The sequence below is a fragment of the Falco biarmicus genome, chromosome 15 (assembly GCF_023638135.1).
Source record: "Falco biarmicus isolate bFalBia1 chromosome 15, bFalBia1.pri, whole genome shotgun sequence".
Lineage (NCBI taxonomy): Eukaryota > Metazoa > Chordata > Aves > Falconiformes > Falconidae > Falco > Falco biarmicus.
This window is the reverse complement of record NC_079302.1, coordinates 12792184-12809492: the sequence shown is the minus strand read 5'-3', so window position 1 is coordinate 12809492 and position 17309 is coordinate 12792184. Positions and strand designations below refer to the sequence as shown.

Here is a 17309-nt window from a genome sequence, read left to right as displayed (position 1 = left end):
TCTTGGCTTCAAAATGATTCAGTTATTTATGAATAACAGGCAAAATACATCATTCAAGTATTGCTAGGCTGTTTTAAAAGTTAACAAATTTAACAAGATACAGTAGTGATAAAGATGTGGTATTGGTTGGTCTTTTCACCATCAGTGTAGAGCCTGGTAGCTAGTAATGCAGCAAATTAAGGTTATTCTGTCAGCCCAGGAAACGGGGGCAGAGAAACACTTGCAAAACTATTCCTATTTGATTCTTGTTGTTTAGCAACAATGATGAACTACTCTGTTCTGTTCCTGCAGGCAGAGGCTTAAAAGAGTACCCTGTGATAATCGGTAATAGAATCATAGAGTGGTTGGGTCTGGAAGAGACCTTTTAAGATCATCTAACCCAAGACTGGTGCCATAGGCAGGGACATCTTTCATTAGACCAGGCTGCTCAAAGCCCCATCCAGCCTGGCCTTGAACACTTCTAGAAATGGGGTGTCCACAGCTTCTCTGGGCAGCCTCTTCCAGTGTCTCACCACCCTCACTGTAAATGTCTTTCATATATCCAATCTAAATCTATCCTCTTTTACTTAAAAAACTATTACCCCTTGTGCATTCACTACAGCCCCTGGTAAAAAGTCTCTTTTTATGTTTCTTACAAACCCCCGTTCAAGTATTAAAAGGCAACAATAAAGTTGTTGGGCTGAACAACAGATATAGGACTGTTGGAGCAAGCCTGGCGGAGGGCTACAAAGATGATTGGGGCACGGGAGCATCTCCCTTATGAGGAAAGGCTGGGAGAACTGGGCCTGTTGAGCGTGGAGAAGACTGATGGGATCTTACCAGTGTCTACAGATATCTTCAGGGTGAGTGTCAAAAGGACAGGGCCAGGCTCTTTTCAGTAGTGCTCAGCAACAGTACAGGGGACAATGCACAAACTGAAACAGAAGTTCTTTTTGAGTATGAGGAAGAACTTGCTTAACTTGAGGGTGACAGAGCACTGGAACAGGCTGCCCAGAGAGGCTGTCTCTGGAGACGTTCCAAGTCTATCTGGACATAACTCTGTGCAGCCTGCTTGAGGTGAACCTGCTTTAGCAGGGGGGTGGGCTAGATGATAGCCAGAGGTCCCTTTGAACCCTGACCACACTGTGATTCTGTGACTTGTTCTTCTACAACAGTAGGCACTTTATTCCCCCACCTTGAAGTTCAGGAACTTGAGATGTGGGAAGAGTGATTGCCAGTGAAAACTGAGGCAAAGAAATTGCCAGTACCTCAGCCTTCTCCATGTGGATTGTCACTAGATCTCCCATCTTCTCTATCGGGGGATTAAGGATGTACATGTTTTAAGTTACCCCTTTCTGACCAACATACCTGTACAAGCTCTTATTATTATTATTCACATCCCGTGCGAAATTTAGTTCCAGCTGTGCCTCAGTTCTCCTGATCCCATTCCCATACGCCCAGGCAGCATCCCTGTATTCCTCCCTATGGATGCATATTCCTGCTTCCAATGCCTATGCAATTCTTTCTTGCACTTCAGTTTGACCAGAAGGGCCTTACTCAGCTTTGCTGGTCTCCTGCTTTCCTCGCCTGGTTTCTTACTCATGAGAATCAAGAGCTTTTGTACTTTAAGAAAAACATCCTCAAAGAGCTACCAGCTCTCTTCTGGTCATTTATCACTGACAGCAGTTTCCCAGGGGCTCCCATCCACTAGTTTCTTAAAACAACTGGAAGTTCACTCTCCTAACACTCAGGGTCTTAAGTTTACTCTTTATGTGGCCCATATCCCTCGAGATCATGAATTCAAATACATAGATAAAATACAAAAAATTAAGAAATCACATCATCTGCAATAGCTTTGATTTTGGAATATAGTCTTTCATAGTTTCTGCAGAGCTTCCTTGATGATTTTTTGTTGTTGTTGTTCTGTACCTTATGGTTGTTCTAGCGGTTTACTTCTGTCGTAGAGAGTAGTTATTAGAAAATATTTTTAGGGAAGATGTTACTCAGCAACCTAGATACAGGGTAGACTCTTACAGTTTTTACACACCTGCATGTTGCTGTACATTATGCCTTTAATTCTAATATAAGTTTTTCTGTGTGTCAAAAAGTTACTTCAAAACTAAATCCCTATCTTAAGTGAACAGTCTGCCTCCATCTTTGATGGTCTCCTGTAAGTTTTTTTTCCCCCACCAACAAAACCAAAATAGTCCAGTAGGGGGAGCTTGAAGGACAAAGGACAAAAGTAACAAAATTTTTTAAAAAAAGTAACAAAAATATATTATTTTACACAGAAAGTGGTGACAATTGATAAAAGCAAGCATAAATGGCTTGGACTATACATAGGGTAAATGCCTTTTAACATTACGTTAGAAAATATTGATGATCAAAGCTGTAGTTTCAAAATATTGAGCCACTCTTCAGCATGGGCTTCTGCCCAGAGAGGTGGGCTTTATTTCCCAGCTGCATGTTTCATCCCCTTCTCTCAGGCTAGCACCTTGTCTATGCAGCCTTGTACAAAACTAAATCAGGCCTGAAACAATTTTTTTTTTAATTTGTTTTTGTTAAACCCTGAATGGAAAGGGTAATACTCAGCAGTGATTTAAGAAAAAAAAAACGAGAAGTAGCTGATTTATCACAGAGCTCGAGATGTGAAAGTGAACATTTTCTATAGGCTCTAAATGCTGTAAGACACAACAGCCGCTTGCTGTTGGGGATACATATGTATTTGTTATAAACGGTAGCAATTAAAACAATTTTATTTTGGGTTCAATCAATTTAGGTTGAGAAACAATAAGGAAAAACTGCGCTGAGTGCGCAGAGAACTCAATTAGTTCCACCACACGCACACCTGAGTCCTCAAAGCAGCGTCTTTTATAGCAGGATCTTGACCAATCGCGGCTTGCCGGATGTTCGTCCTGCTCTTTCCCCATTGGGTCGTTAGGGTACGCCTTCTCCTCCTATTGGCTCTTCTTTGGCGCGCTTTTCAAAGTCTCGGCGTCTTTGTCTCCTTTGGCGGGCTTTTCTAAGTAGCGATTGCCTCAGGGGAAGGGGGAGCTTTTACATTGTCCCAAAGGAGAATCACACGCGCCCATTCATTACAATTGTGATATAGGTTTTAGATTTACACAGAGTACAACAAATTACACTTATCACGCTACATTCTATTTTTGGCATGAATTATAACTGTGTTTATCACATATTTAAGCAGCCTGGCAGAGCTCAATAGGGAAGTGTCAGGCGCCCTTTCTCCTCGTTTACCTGATTTTACACACCTTTCAAAAACGTGATACACTGCAGATTACGCGTCCTCTACGAAAACCTTGTGCTGCAGCAGCCCTGGCCGTTCTCGCCTCTCGGTGCGGGTTGCGGCCCCGGGAAGGCACCGCCACAGCCCCAGCCCTCCAGCCGCCCCGCCATTCCCGCCCGGCCCCGGCCGCCCTCCGGCTGAGGCACCGCCGGCACCGCGCGGTGGGTCTGGCCCCTTGGGGCCTGGAGCGGGAACAGCCCAGAGGCAGAACTCTCACTGAAGGCTCGTTTGCCACGAGAATACACGTAAAAGAGTGGAGAACGCACCGCTGCCGTCAGCTAACCCCGCTCCCACAGCCGGCTGTCCCTCACCGCCGCCAGCCGCCCGGCGGCCCCTCAGCGCGGCTCGGCACCTGCGCAGCAAAGCGCCCCACCCCGGGCGGCCCAGGCCTGCGCGCCCGCGCTCGGTTCTGGAAGCTTCTAAGGAGCGTTGCAGAGAGGTATTTCAGGGTTGGTATGTGTGGATGGGTGTATTTGTTTGTTTGTTGTGACCGTGGCTAAGGTTAGGGGGGTTATTGTAATGAGGAAGAGTATGAAATTCAGGTAGAACATGAGGGAGGTAGTGGGGGGTATAAAGCAAAACCCAGTTGCTTAATACTGTTTTGCCTTTCATTGTGCTCTTCTTCGCATGTGCTGTGCCTGTTAGATGTGGGGTTTTTATGTGGAGTAAGAGGGAGCGAGGCCGGGATAGTGAGATAGGTGTTTTTTGTAGGAGTTCTTGTATGGGGCCTGTGTTGCAGGGGCGGGAGGCGGCCTGTTGTCTTCTGTTACCTTCTTGAGGTAGCCTTTTGGGGTGGGGTGTTCAGTGGTCTTTTGCATCTTTACAAGGTAAATATCCTTCGTGTTAGGCATGAGATTTTTGTAGACATTTGTATCTTAGTTAGTTCTTAATAACCAAAAGCGTATGTTGGGGTTTGGGCTCTATTAGGAAAGCTGGCCTTCTGCATGGGTGTGCTTTGTCCTTGATACTGTGATAGGTTGCTCGCTGGGTTTGCACTTCTCAAACTGAGAGATTGGGAGATGTTACTTATGTCTCTCACACATTATTCCTGAAATAAAAGTGTGTATTTTTAAAGCGTCTAACACAGTACTGTGTATCTCATGTTATTTTATAGTGTGATGTTAAGACTTTAATGTAACCTGGATTTATGATTGTGTCATATGGGGTTAGGTAAAGCTTCTTAAATAGTTTCAGCTGTTTCATGGTAGTATCAAACTGGGAATAATTAATACTATCTTTCAGCAAAACATGTTGCTAGTTACAATCATAGTGTATCTGTTTCACTTCTTACTTGTTCAATACTAGGTTTGGAAGCCAGTGTCTTGACTTTGCTCTCCTGAAACATTTTATTAGGCACCTGCTTCCAGTGTGAATTCTTTTAGGTATTAAGTAGGCACTGCAGTGATGATACGATGATCTGGTTTGTGCCAATGCAAAATGCAAATTACTGCAGGTTATAAGTAGTTTATTAGTCCATTGTAATTTCTAGGTGTGATACGTACCATTGCAGGTTAAAGTAATGTGAAATACTGGTAAAAATCTTGGTTATGCTAAAATTCTTTGCTAAGGTCATGACTCTTAATTTTGTGTTAGGGTTTAGGGTTTTTTTAATGATGTAAGTATTTCCCGCTGGTATTTCTGTGTGTTTGGTCATGGAGATAGGTTGTAGTAGCTCTTGTTCAGTCAGCCTATTTCTGGTGGCCTTTCAATATAAGATAAGCAGCTATATACTGTAAGTAGGTTGAGGATAACATCTGTGCTTTAGTGTACTAAAAATTGATATGGTTGTATGTAAATAAGTGTGGATGACAAATCTTAATTAGGTTTTAACATAGTGCCTCATTAAGAAGGCCGGTTTGAACCCTTTAATACATATAAATCAGTTGTTCAGATGAGTACTCCAGAGACAAGTAGAAAAAATCTGTAGGCTTGCTTTAGGTGTACGCTCTATGCTTCAAAACAAATGACAGCTTTAAAAATGGTTAATCAAATGTTTGTTGTTCTTTTACAGTAGTGTAGCTGGGAAACATGGAAGTCTCGGTATTAGAGGTATGCTGGCATTTTTTAAAGGATTGCTGTTTGTTTCAATGCAACTCTGAAAGTCACATTTACAGATAAGACGAAGCCTCTGTATTTCCATTCAGCAGTGCTTTCTTACACATTTGGGGTCATATATGGATTATATAAGTTTCATCATTTTCTTTAGATGTTTAGATTGGTTTAATCTCAAAAGAGGCCAGTAGAGATGCAGCTAAAATGTAAAATAGAAAATGTTCAACATAATCTTAAATAATTTGAGTATAGTATAGTACTAGATTCTACTGAATTCCACCAGAGATCATGGAAAAATAATTTTCCCAGAATACAGCCAGGACAGCTGACCCAAAGATATTCCATACCATATGATGTCATGCTCAGCAGTAAAAGCTGTGGGGAAGGAGGAGGAGGAGGAAAGAGGCATGTCTGTGGTTATCGAATTTGTCTTCCCAAGTCAGCGTTATGAAGCCCTGTTTTCCTGGGAATGGCTAAACATCTGCCTGCCAGTGGGAAACAGTGAATGCATTCCTTATTTTGCTTTGCTTGCATGTGCACCTTTTGCTTTACCTATTCAGCTGGTTTTATGTCAACACATGAGTTTTCTCACTCTACCATTCCAGTTCTCTTAGACATCCCACTGCAGGGGGGTGAGGGAGCCAGTGGTGGAGATTAGCTGCCTACTGGAGTTAACCCACAATGACTGGTATATAAAGGCTTACAAAGGCTGAGCAGAATGCTATGACCTCATTTTAAAGAAACTGTCGCGTAGACTCTCTGATCATGATGAAAAGCCCATTGTGGGGTTCATTGTGTATTTTGGGGTTTTTATACATAACTTCTTGAGGACAACGTGGAAGTAAAGCTTTACGTCTTTGCACTTTACCCACTGTTTGGTTTAACTAACTTTTTAAATAATGCTACTACCTTTTTGACTGCATCTGCCATTAATTACAGTGCTAAAGAAACTTGGAAGCTGACAACTCATTTAATGAACTAATGGTCTGAAGTTTAAAGAAGTTTTGCTTGTTAACCTGTATGCTAATTTTTAAGGTTCCTCCCTAAAGATTTTAAGTTTTGTTTTCACACTTGCTGCTCAGATGTTCTTAAAAACATCCTATCATTTTAGCAGGAGCTAATACTGTTTATTATTGTTGTCTATCCCTTGCCACAGATTGAAGACCCAAGTTGCTTTTGGGTTACTATGAAAGGATGTGGGCCTTACATAGTCGATGAAATAGAATATAAAAACCTGAATGCTGAAATGAATCAGTTCTATGATAAATCTTACAAAGATGTGGATGAAGTAAAACCACTAGTAGTAGAAGAAGGCCAGGTAAAATCACTGCTATATTGTGCAGATAGAAATAATCTGTTATTTGCATTGGCTGGGGGGTGAGGTACACAAGGCAACACATTGATACTCTTTTTTTTTTTTTTTTTTTAATAGTGCTATGTGGAAAAATAAGTAATGGCATCTATATGGGTTATGCCTTCTTACCTGTAAACTTAATCACGACATAAGCTGCAGTGCTTGCATTTTAAAAAGTGAGGGCTGTATAGTAAATACTATATTCTTGCCTCTAAAAAGCCTTTGAGTGTAACTTGTTCCATTTACAAGAACCTGCTGTCCTGTTCTTTCTTTTTCAGATGTGTGTGGTTTTCAGTGAGGAGCTCGGATGCTGGTGTAGAGCAATTATTAAGTCAATGAAGTACTGTACAGATCATTATCAAACAGAATGTTTTCTTGTAGATTATGCCAAATACATTTTTCTTAAGTCAGAAGGGTAAGTGTTTGGGGTTTTTGACACTGTTACTGTGATGTATTTGTTAGGTAATGCATACAGATGCTATTAAGATTTGTTTAGATTGCGAGTGACAAGGCTTTGGTTTGAGGTGTGAGTTGGGTCCCCAAGAAACTGCTAGCCATATGATAGGCTCTTGCAAGTGTGGGTGCAAACCAGTCTTTCCTGAGTTTTTCAATATGCTCTCTATTGGAAGTTTTCCGGGTTTTTAAGATTTGGAATAGAAATAATGTCAGTTTGTTATGATTGCAATGTATGATTTCCAGTTAACATTATTTATATATACTTTCCTCCCCTATTAAGTGATTATACACTAAAAAATTATAAGCAGTGAAGATCATTCATAAAGCATGTATGGAAGCAAGATTTCACTTGCTGCACCAGCTTTTGATGTCTAGACACAAATAGGTGGGTTTTTTCCCACTGCAGTATACTAGCTTGTTTACTAAAAGCTGGCAGTCTGTCTTGGCATGGTGCAAAAAAAAAGTGAGTTTTCACATGTTCTGAGTTTTTAATAAAACCACTATGAAACCTACTGTTTCTAAAAATCTTGAAAAATCGGTTCTAAAAAAAATAACTGTTCCAGCTCTTAGCTAGATTAAAAGTTCATTTCTCTAATAAAATAAGCAACTCTGTGTACAAGAAGCTTCACCAATTTTTTTTTGTAGTATTCCACAAAATTAAGAAAGCTTATTTAAAATACTCTAAAATAAATCTTAAATAATGGTTTAAAATTGATTGTCACTGTATTGGAAAACAACTTCATAATGCCCCGAGTGTAAAATATGTTCAACTAGAAGTGAATGTATGGTTTACTGCTTCTTCATTGTAAAATAGAAGATTGAACAAAGGTGATAAATATATGGATCTTAAAAGCTCCCTATGCAGCGTCTTGCTAGTTATTGAAAGTCTCCAACCAAACCAGTATAAAGGATAAGATTAACACTCTTTGTAAACTTTTGTAACTTTTGTAAAGTATAAATGCTGGTTAGCAGAATGAGAACAAATGAAATTTAGTATATTTATTAGATTTCCTTCTTGCGGGTGTTAATCACATGTGGTTTGTCACACAGAAGTAATAAGTACGAAATGGAATATGCAGTGTCAGGTAGCATATATGGTAGTATGAGGGCTAAATATCATGAAAAGACTTCAAACTGTAGTGGTGAGGGATCAGAAAGTTTTTAAGTAAATAGGAAGTATGTTCATGTCCAGAGCAAATCTGTTCACTAATTGCTCCTGGTAGCACCTCTCCTGGCGAGAGAAACAAAACAGTGGTTCCAGGGTATTTCACAGTGGGAGCCAAACTTCTGGAAGAGCTGCATTGTCAGATACAGGATATCAGAAGGATGTGTATGAGACCAATGACTTGTAGAGAATAAAATCTGCTCTGTAAAATGAGGTTATTTCTATTTTGTTTTTAAGCATTCGAGTTGCACCAGAAGCATTTATGCAGATCCCATATAGAGCAAAAAAGTGTAGACTGTATCGCACAAAGCCAGTGACGTTGCATGTTGACTTTTTTGAAGATACTGCAAAGATAGTGTGAGTAGAGTTTAATAGATGTATTCTATTCATAAAGTTCTTAAGTGTAAATTTTTATTGCAGAATTTTTTTTTTAGAACAAGTTATGTTTTAAGAAGAATTTAAGATAACAGATTTGAAAAAAACCTGTTTCTTAAATAGAACTGCTTTCTTACTTCTTCTTAACAGTTGGGGGGTTATTATTTACCTGTTTGAATCTTTTGATACATATTTAAAATCCTTCGGATGTTTAGACAAGTTTCTGGCAGTTCTTACCCTCTGTCTATCATCCCAGAGCTGTGTTTCATGATTAACTAGCCCATGAACTTCTTTGCTAGTCTTTCCTTATGTGCTGTTTCTTAGACACTCATCTTACTCCTGATAGGGGTTTGGGTTTGTTTTGTTTGTTTTGGTGGTTTGGTGTGGGGGTTTTTTTTGTTTTGTTTGTTTGGGGTTTGGGGTTTTTAGCTGAAGTTCCATAGTGTTCACAGGTAGCATTGTTTTTCCACATTCTGTTTTTTCTGGATGTATTTTGGATTCCTGTTGTGCTTTCCTTACATTCTTGTTAGTTTTTTCTCTCTGTGGTTTTGAAGGACTTGAATAAGGTTTTCATTGGAGTCTGGTGGTAAAGAAAAAGGCTTTTGTATCCTTGAGTTCCAGGATGCTATTGTCAAAGATCCTGCCAGCTTGAGAGGGACATGATTAGATCACTGGGCAATATGGCTCCACAGCAAGAAAACTACTTTTTGTGTCATTAAAGAATATTCAAAACTACATACATGTGGTCAGGCAGTTTGTGGGGTTTTTTTTATACTGTTGTTTGGTAGAAGAAAATAGTATTTGACTTCCAGTATTCTGACAGAACAAGTACTAGCATAGTTTGGATAAGAATAGCGTACATCTTCAGTAGGCCATTGTTGTGAATTATCGAAAAATGTAGTAGATTGTCATACTTTGTTTATGATGCTCTTGATCTGATTCTTTTTTTTTTTATGCTTAAAGTTGCAGAAGACGGTAAAGAGTGAACTTGATCTTTGTCTACAGACCTATCGGTCTCCAATATTTCAATGTTTAAGCGTTTATTCAAAAATGCTCAATACCTATTTAATTCATATGTTCTGCAAGTGGATTGGTGCTTTTTTTTTTGGTTATTCTGTTTCATTTCTAACCATAGTATTAACCATCATACCTTGACAAGGTAATATCCAGTCATTTTTGATCAGTTCATTTTATTGATGAGCTGAAACAATATTATCAAGACTGAATTTACATTTTAAGTAGTAAGATTCTGCTAATGTGTCTAGTTAGGGCAGTTTTTTAGATTTAGCATGACTTGAAATAATTACTTCACATGCATTCAAAGTTTTTTAGAAAATTACGGGTTTAATTTTTGATTATGTGGCATAAAGTGTTGTGGTTTTTTTCCTAGGCCAGCCAAAAGATGGGATAGTGCTGCTACTCGGTATTTTCAAAACCTCCTCAAAGGTAAATAAAACATTCTGACAAAATGGTAATTGGCACTTCTGTTTTGGGAAAAATAAACTGTTAAGGGAAATGCAGTACTTGTGTTCATATGTTCTATCATATTTAAGAATGTTATGTTTTAAAAATAGGGAAAGGAGCTACATAAGCCTTTTTGTATGGACTGACTAAGGCAAAAGTATTTGTGGAGCCGCATCTTACGTGTTGTGGGCTTCCATGCTGCATAAATTTTGATAGTTGACTAGATGGTGTCTGGCTCTTGTGCAAGTTCAATAAGGTAGTAGGCATGTAACATTTGTTTTGAACAGTGGAGCCTTTCTGTGTATTTAGCTTAAGTATTTGAATTAGAATCACAGCTGTGTTTCTGAAGTTTTGCAGAGCGGTTGGCAGGATCTGGTTTAGAGTTCACCTGTTCAGTTGTTTTTTGACAAGGATGTAAGCACCAGCTCAGAAGAAGAATATCTTGATTATAGTTGTTAACAAATAGATTGAGCTTCAAGTAGTTATTTAGTGAGCTAGAACTGCTTTTTCTCCAGTCTGTTCTTGTCTTTTCCCATGTTTTGCATTTCAGTAGGTCATCCAGTCTTTCTCATATCAAGCCTTCTATTTTGGTATGAGACAGCTTTTGGCTTTACTAGAAAACCAGCCCTTTACTGAGATTTTCTAATTTTCTTTACATGCTTCTACCAGAAAAACTACCTACATGCTTACTCGGAAATATTAACAAACCCCATATAAAAGGTATTTGGGGAGGAGATAGGAGTTTGTGAAAGCAGTGAAGGAACTTTAGGGTGATGATTTCGGACATTAACTGGGACACAGCACTTTTCATTATTTACTTTATGCCCCTCCCCAAGCATCACTGTGCAAGGTAAAGGTTAGTAGGGAGCAAAAAACCACATAACTTAATTTCATAGATATTCCCATACTGTGCTGTAAGTAGTAATACCTACTTTTTTAAATGCTAGCACATCATTAGTGTATGCAAAGTGCTTCAGAATTTACTAAAGGGCCTTTATCAGCTGTGTTTGCTTGAATGAAGAGCCTAACCAAGCTGTACAAATGTGTCAATATAACTTCTGTCAAGTTTGGGAAGTATGCATTTGTGCTACAGATTGTCAGGTCTGTAAGACCTAACTGAGATAAACTAAGACTTTTAGTGTCAAACTAAGACTAGTTTGTGTGGGGAGGTAATTAATCTGTTTCAGCTCTTGATCTTCCCTCAAAGAGTGAGGACGACTTTTTATTTTTGTAACTTTAAAGTTTTTATTGCCATTTTACTTTCTTGTTTCATTTAAAAGTTACTACATTTGTACTAAATTCTGTAAAGAAATAGGTTATACATCTAATTGTGATTTCTATTTTTGTCTGTCTTGGAAAGTACAAGTGAAAAATACTGATAATTTGATAAGGGTTTAATCTTTTTACTGGTTCTTGTGTTTTACTATATTTAGCAAGTACCCAAATGAAAGCCAAGTTGTGTGCCATAGAAGATAACACATTTGATGTTTTTCTTTATGTGACAATAAAAGATGAAAAGGTAAGATACTTTTATATCTATAGATCTATTAATGCACTTTGCTATCTAAGTTATAACTTCACGATTAGTTTAAGAATGGAAATTGTTACTTCCAAGTGAGTACTTAAATTTCCGTTGGATACAGTAGAAGCAAAATTGTTATTACTAGAGGTTTTATTTTATGTTTCTGATGCTTGTAAATTTCTGGAGGAATTCCAGGAGGCAGAAACCCATTTTTCTTTGTGAACCTCTTTTTGGAAGGTTTTGGCAAGCAAATGAAGTCCAGCAAGTACTTCAGACGGACAACTTAGTGAAGTATTTAGTGTACTTTTCCACTTTTTTGTGGTATCATTCTTAAAGACATTTCAATAAGGCAGTTGCTTAGTACTATAAAAATAAACAGAAGTTCACACTTTTGCGTAAGACAGAGTCCTCAAACCTTTGGGAGGGAAAAAAATCCCAAACTAGTTTCACTTGCCAAAATGTACAACTTGTGCTAAATCTCTGCTGTAGCTACTTTTAAGACTTAAGCAGTTGTATGGTAGACACAAGTGAATTTATTTGATACTGTTTCTACTTAAATGCTTTACCAAGGCTTTTTGCTAGAGCTGTGGTCTTTGCCATAGACGGTAACTTTGAAGGTATATATTAATTCAAATATCTTCTCTCAGTTCAGAATCCCAGTTGGCAAGTGTCACTGATCTCTGAGCCAATTTTCTGCCAGATTATGATGCATACTGAATCACAAAGAAATAAACCAGTCTGACTTACTAACAGTTTTTTTTAATTTTTAGGGCTTAGAAAAAGTTAATTGAGTACAAACTTCTAGGCAGAAGTGTGAAACTGCCAACTAATTAACACCTGTTTAGAGAACATACAGGAAGATATGTCTGACTTTCCTATACTGGAGCTAATATTCTACAGAAAGCATTCACTTTTTGTCTTACTGCTGTTGCTTAAAGCTTCATGTGAATTCTAAAGAAGTATGTGGTTATGTAGCTTATTGCTTGTTGATACTGGTTAATAAAGACCTTGGTTTTTTAGGTATGTGTTAATGATGATCTTGTTTCAAAGAACTTTGCTCATTTTGAGGAAGCTAAAGAGAATACAGGGAGTTCTGCAGATTATCAGGAGAGCCAAACATCATTGAATCTTGAGTCACTTCCAGTGAAAATTGCTAATCCCACACTTGCTCTCAGGCCAGGGCTGTTTCGGAAGAAGGTGTCAACAAATCTTGAAACAGGTGAGAACCATGTGTGTTGGAAACAATCATACATGCAATGTGTCATGTGTCTGTAATTGGATATATTGAATGTGAACCTGCTGTCTATGTTTGAATCCAATAATTGGATCAAATGATGTCCTTCTAACAAATGAGGTTTATGTGTCAGACTTTATATAAAGGCCAATCAAATCATCCAGTGCAGGAATACTGTAAAGCTTTTTGTACACTATAAGACAAAGGCAGGCTGAGTGTGAGTTACACAGGCATTTGTTGATATGCTTACTAGCATTAGATAGTATTGAAACCACTTGTGGCATTGATCAGTGATGCATTACTGGTTTTTTGAGTTTGGAGGGATTTATTTGAACAGAGGTACCTTTAAAACAAGCATTTACCATGAGTTGTCTCGTTTATAGTGATTAAATTTAAAAGTATGCAACTTTCCATCCTTCATCCTTGTTCACTCAGTTTATCTGCATAGTTATCTTTAAATAGTTTTAAAGATAACAATTTTTTTGGTTATTCTTTTTGCCATTAGGAAATGATACAAGCAAGTCAGCTGCAACCCACTGTAAATAAAAATACTGCCTTTTTATGTGTTCAGAGAATCAGAAATGTGTTTTTACATATTTTTTTTTTTTTACTTACCTTTCTAGGTCTTGCTGTTTCCAGTTCCTTTCTTGAAGAGAAATACCAAAGGTCAAGTACAGATATAAATGAAAATACTGTGCCTGTAGGTATTATATTTTGCATTAAATTGGCAAAGATGCAACTAAACTAAACATACGTAGGACAGACTAGGAATGCCGTAGTCATCTAGCTGCTTCTTCTGTGTAACACAGATCTGGGGGACTGCACTAATTTTTGGTATAGTTAGAAAATAATATTCTATTTCAACTTTTTTTTTTAAACTGCGGGGAAAAAAATTATTTGCACTCCTCTGCTATAGTTTATGAAGATCATAACTGTCTACACTACACAGTTTTCTGAAAATATAAAAATGTGAATTTTAATGTTTCCCCAAAAACCAAATAGTTATGCTGTACCATAGTAAACATTCATTGGAGTGTCATCTTATTTGTTGAGTCATCTAATACTTTAAATACCTAACCTGATTTCTTGCTATGTTTGGTGTTTTGGGGTGGGTTTTTTTGGCTTGCTTTTTTTTTCTGAAACATTTTCAAAAGTTCAGCACTCATTGTTGAGTGTTAAATTGTGTACTCATTTGCACAATTGGAGCTATTAGGATGTGCATGAGAGGAAAGGAAAATGAATTGGTAGGTTCTAGGCAGATAATCACTGTTGAGTGTATGTAATCATGATGGTTTTAAAGATTCCATGTTCTCTTCTGCTAGGCGCTTTACAGGAGAAATTTGCTTCCATGATAGCAATGGAACTACTTCTGTCAGGTCAGGGGGAAAAAGGGAGTTTTACAGAAGTTATGTTTTAGCTCTGCTGAGAACTGAACGATGACAGCCACTCCCGAACTTAAACTGTAATACTTTATTTTTTAAGAGAATGATGGTGAAAGTAGTAGTGCGGATTCTTACTGAAGCAGAGCAGAATTACCTTTATACCCTTCTGCAAACAGTCAGCTGAATTACCTTTACCAGCCACTTGAGTGATGCAAGTCTTTGACCAAGTGATGCCTGTTGATTGCTGGTGACTAATGCTGAACACTAGAACCCTGTTCAGAACCAGATACCTTTGGGTTAACTCTGGATCCAGCATCGGCTACTGGTTATTCCACTGGGGATTTGCAGTTTGTTCAGTTTAACTTCATGTGCATTGTCTTTGTAAGTGTGCAGCTGGGTAACCTGTTTTTGGTTTTCTTCCTGTCTGTGGCATGCAGGCTTTCCATGATTTTTCTTCATTTTGTTTTAAAAATGGAAATGTTTAAAAACTAATCAGTATGTGTTCATACTAGCTCAGGTCCCCAGTTACGACTATAGCTTGAGATGCGGCCATGAACTGATTAATTGGCTTGTATTAGATGTATAACCATGGGCAATTGTTCTTGTCACATCCCTGATTATTAGGAGAGAAAATACTGTTCTGTAACAAGTTAGATTTCTGAAGTATGTTTCATCATGTTGCAGAAAATACTGTTCTGTAACAAGTTAGATTTCTGAAGTATGTTTCATCATGTTGCTTTAGTCTAACTTATAATTTGTACAAAATTCTTCAAAGTATTTGGAGGATCCTAGAGTTAGTTAAGAAACACGCTTTCAGCTCTATAATGGATGGAAGAAATAATTTTTCCTGTTTCTCTCAAACAATATTTTAGTGCTAAAAATGTGTTCATCTTTTCTTGTTAGATTGCCAAAGCAATTCTAGGTTTGCCTTTCAAGGAAAATGGTGAAGTCCACACAGACAGGTACAGTGCAGTGAGTTAAATATTTTTAAATGGTTAGGTAATCAGAAAATTGGGAGCTATGGTATGTTTCCAGTTACTTTGCTTAGGCAGCTAAAAGGGTGGAGGATAAGAGAAAATGCATGCCCATGTTTTTTGGGGAAGAAGGGAATTTGAAGCTGTTGATATCCAGAGTACAAAAATGGCGGTTCTTTCTAAACAATAGCTTGACAACAGGGATGTGGTGGTGAAGTGTTTTTCTGCACACTTAACAGGTTACATTGCTTTATTTTGTTCTGGGTGTTACTTACGAAGTTTTCAACCTTAATGAAATATGACTATGAATGGATTTGTGCAATGCTTTTACTATGCTGTATGTCAGTTGATGCGTACATAATAAACCCAAGGAGTGTTTTTAAATTTGGCTTCTGACTGATGCAAAGGTATATTGTTGCATTTTTTGAAACTTTTAAGAAACCTTTTTCCTACAGTCCAGTCTGATTCTCTTCTAAAGCTGAGGAACCCACAAATTATCTTTGTTAAAAAAAATCGTTAGGATTTTTTTGGGGTACTTAAAAGCTAATATTTAATTTCAAAATGGTACTTATTTTATTTCTTCTTTCAATTTTGAGGGGTTTCCTCCTTGGCGTAGGTGATATATCAGAAATATTTTGCAAGTGAATTGCTTCGTGACATTTTTGAAATACTGGCGGTATTTATAAATTACATGCTACTTCTGTGTTTATGATGGATTTAATACTTGTATGTTTCTCAGGTTCCAGCAGTTCTCAAATCCTGATCCTCTGAAGACACGCATAATTGAAGATGACCAGCAGGTATTTCAAGTGCAAATCATGTAACTTCTCTTGTGCAAATGTATTGTGTGTATGTGGAAGGATTTGGTTGTGTTGGGGCTGCAGGGGTATGAGAGGGAAGGAGCAACAAGGAGAAACTGCTTGTGTTCTGACTGCAGTCCCTGCCTTGCACTGCTCGTTGCCTCAGTGGTGAGACAGAGTATAACCTGCATTGATTATAAGGAGGGAGGAGTTTGGAGTGAAGTTGAGTATGGGAATGGGGGAGAAAAGGTGGGGGTTTTGAGGTGTGTAAATATTTGTTTCTTTGTTTCCCAATAACCAAATCAGTACTCATACAGATTAATTGGCAACAAATTAAGCTAAAGTTGAGTCTGACTTGTGTGCATCAGTAATTGTTCAGTAGCAACCGTGTCTGTATTCTGACCCGTTAATCTTCTTGCTCACTCTCCCTGTTTTTTTTCTGCCCCATCCCTCTTGAAGGTGAGAGTGAGTGAGCAAGTGGCTGTGTGGGTGCTTGGCTGTGAGACAAGGCCAACCCACCACAGGAAATGTTACTAGTAGTCTTTTTAAATTGTATTTTGATTTTTGTCATATCTGAGTGCTAGCTGTACGTAGAACATGGAGCGCATTCTCTCGAGTGGTTCAAGACAGTTGTGTTAAGGCAATCGTGATAAACGTTACTTTAAGAAATACTAGAAATATTTGTCTTGCCACTGGTCTGTATAATTTACCAGTATGTATGAGTCACATTCAAAATTTATTTGCAATCTCTTTAGTTGTTTTTCATCAAAACAACATTTTTTAAGTACCATAAATGCTTTTGGGTCATATGTAAGCTAAAATCCTTTTATTAAGTATTGCCTTTGTCATCTGCTTGTCATATGGTTTCAGAGTTTTCAAAGTTTTAGTGGAAAAAGAAACCTTGTGTTTCTTAGCAACAAAATTGAGCCATCATCAGTTCTGGAAACAGCACCACTTCTTGATGATCTGAAAAAGGTAATGCTGATGTAATATATTACACTTAATATCTTTTTAAGGCTAGTATTGTACCCCAACTTCAGGTACAGTAATACTTACTTTTGATTGAGGAATCTCTAGGAGGTTGTTGATGTGGTTTAATAGATGAAGCTTCAGAGGGATGCTGGAAGAATTGTATGCATTTGCTCTGGTATATCAACCACTACCACAAGTCATAGGATTTGAATTTTAATAAAACAATTTAACTTCTCAGCCCAGAGAAACTTTTTTCATATTGCATGTTAAGTG

At 37.9% G+C, this 17309-nt stretch overlaps 1 protein-coding gene across 1 annotated transcript in view; it reads left to right on the top strand.

Annotated features, from left to right (window-relative positions):
* The first annotated feature begins 1976 nt into the window (after window positions 1-1976).
* The window catches only part of TDRD12 (tudor domain containing 12), a 41533-nt gene continuing 26200 nt past the window's right edge, over window positions 1977-17309 (top strand). Inside the window, exons 1-12 of the mRNA XM_056361054.1 lie at window positions 1977-2921; window positions 5298-5335; window positions 6495-6656; window positions 6971-7107; window positions 8551-8670; window positions 10079-10134; window positions 11586-11671; window positions 12695-12893; window positions 13532-13608; window positions 15194-15252; window positions 16004-16064; window positions 16935-17039. Of these exons, the coding sequence (XP_056217029.1) occupies window positions 5315-5335; window positions 6495-6656; window positions 6971-7107; window positions 8551-8670; window positions 10079-10134; window positions 11586-11671; window positions 12695-12893; window positions 13532-13608; window positions 15194-15252; window positions 16004-16064; window positions 16935-17039 (1083 nt within the window). The 5' untranslated portion in view covers window positions 1977-2921; window positions 5298-5314. The remainder of the gene's footprint in view (window positions 2922-5297; window positions 5336-6494; window positions 6657-6970; window positions 7108-8550; window positions 8671-10078; window positions 10135-11585; window positions 11672-12694; window positions 12894-13531; window positions 13609-15193; window positions 15253-16003; window positions 16065-16934; window positions 17040-17309) is intronic.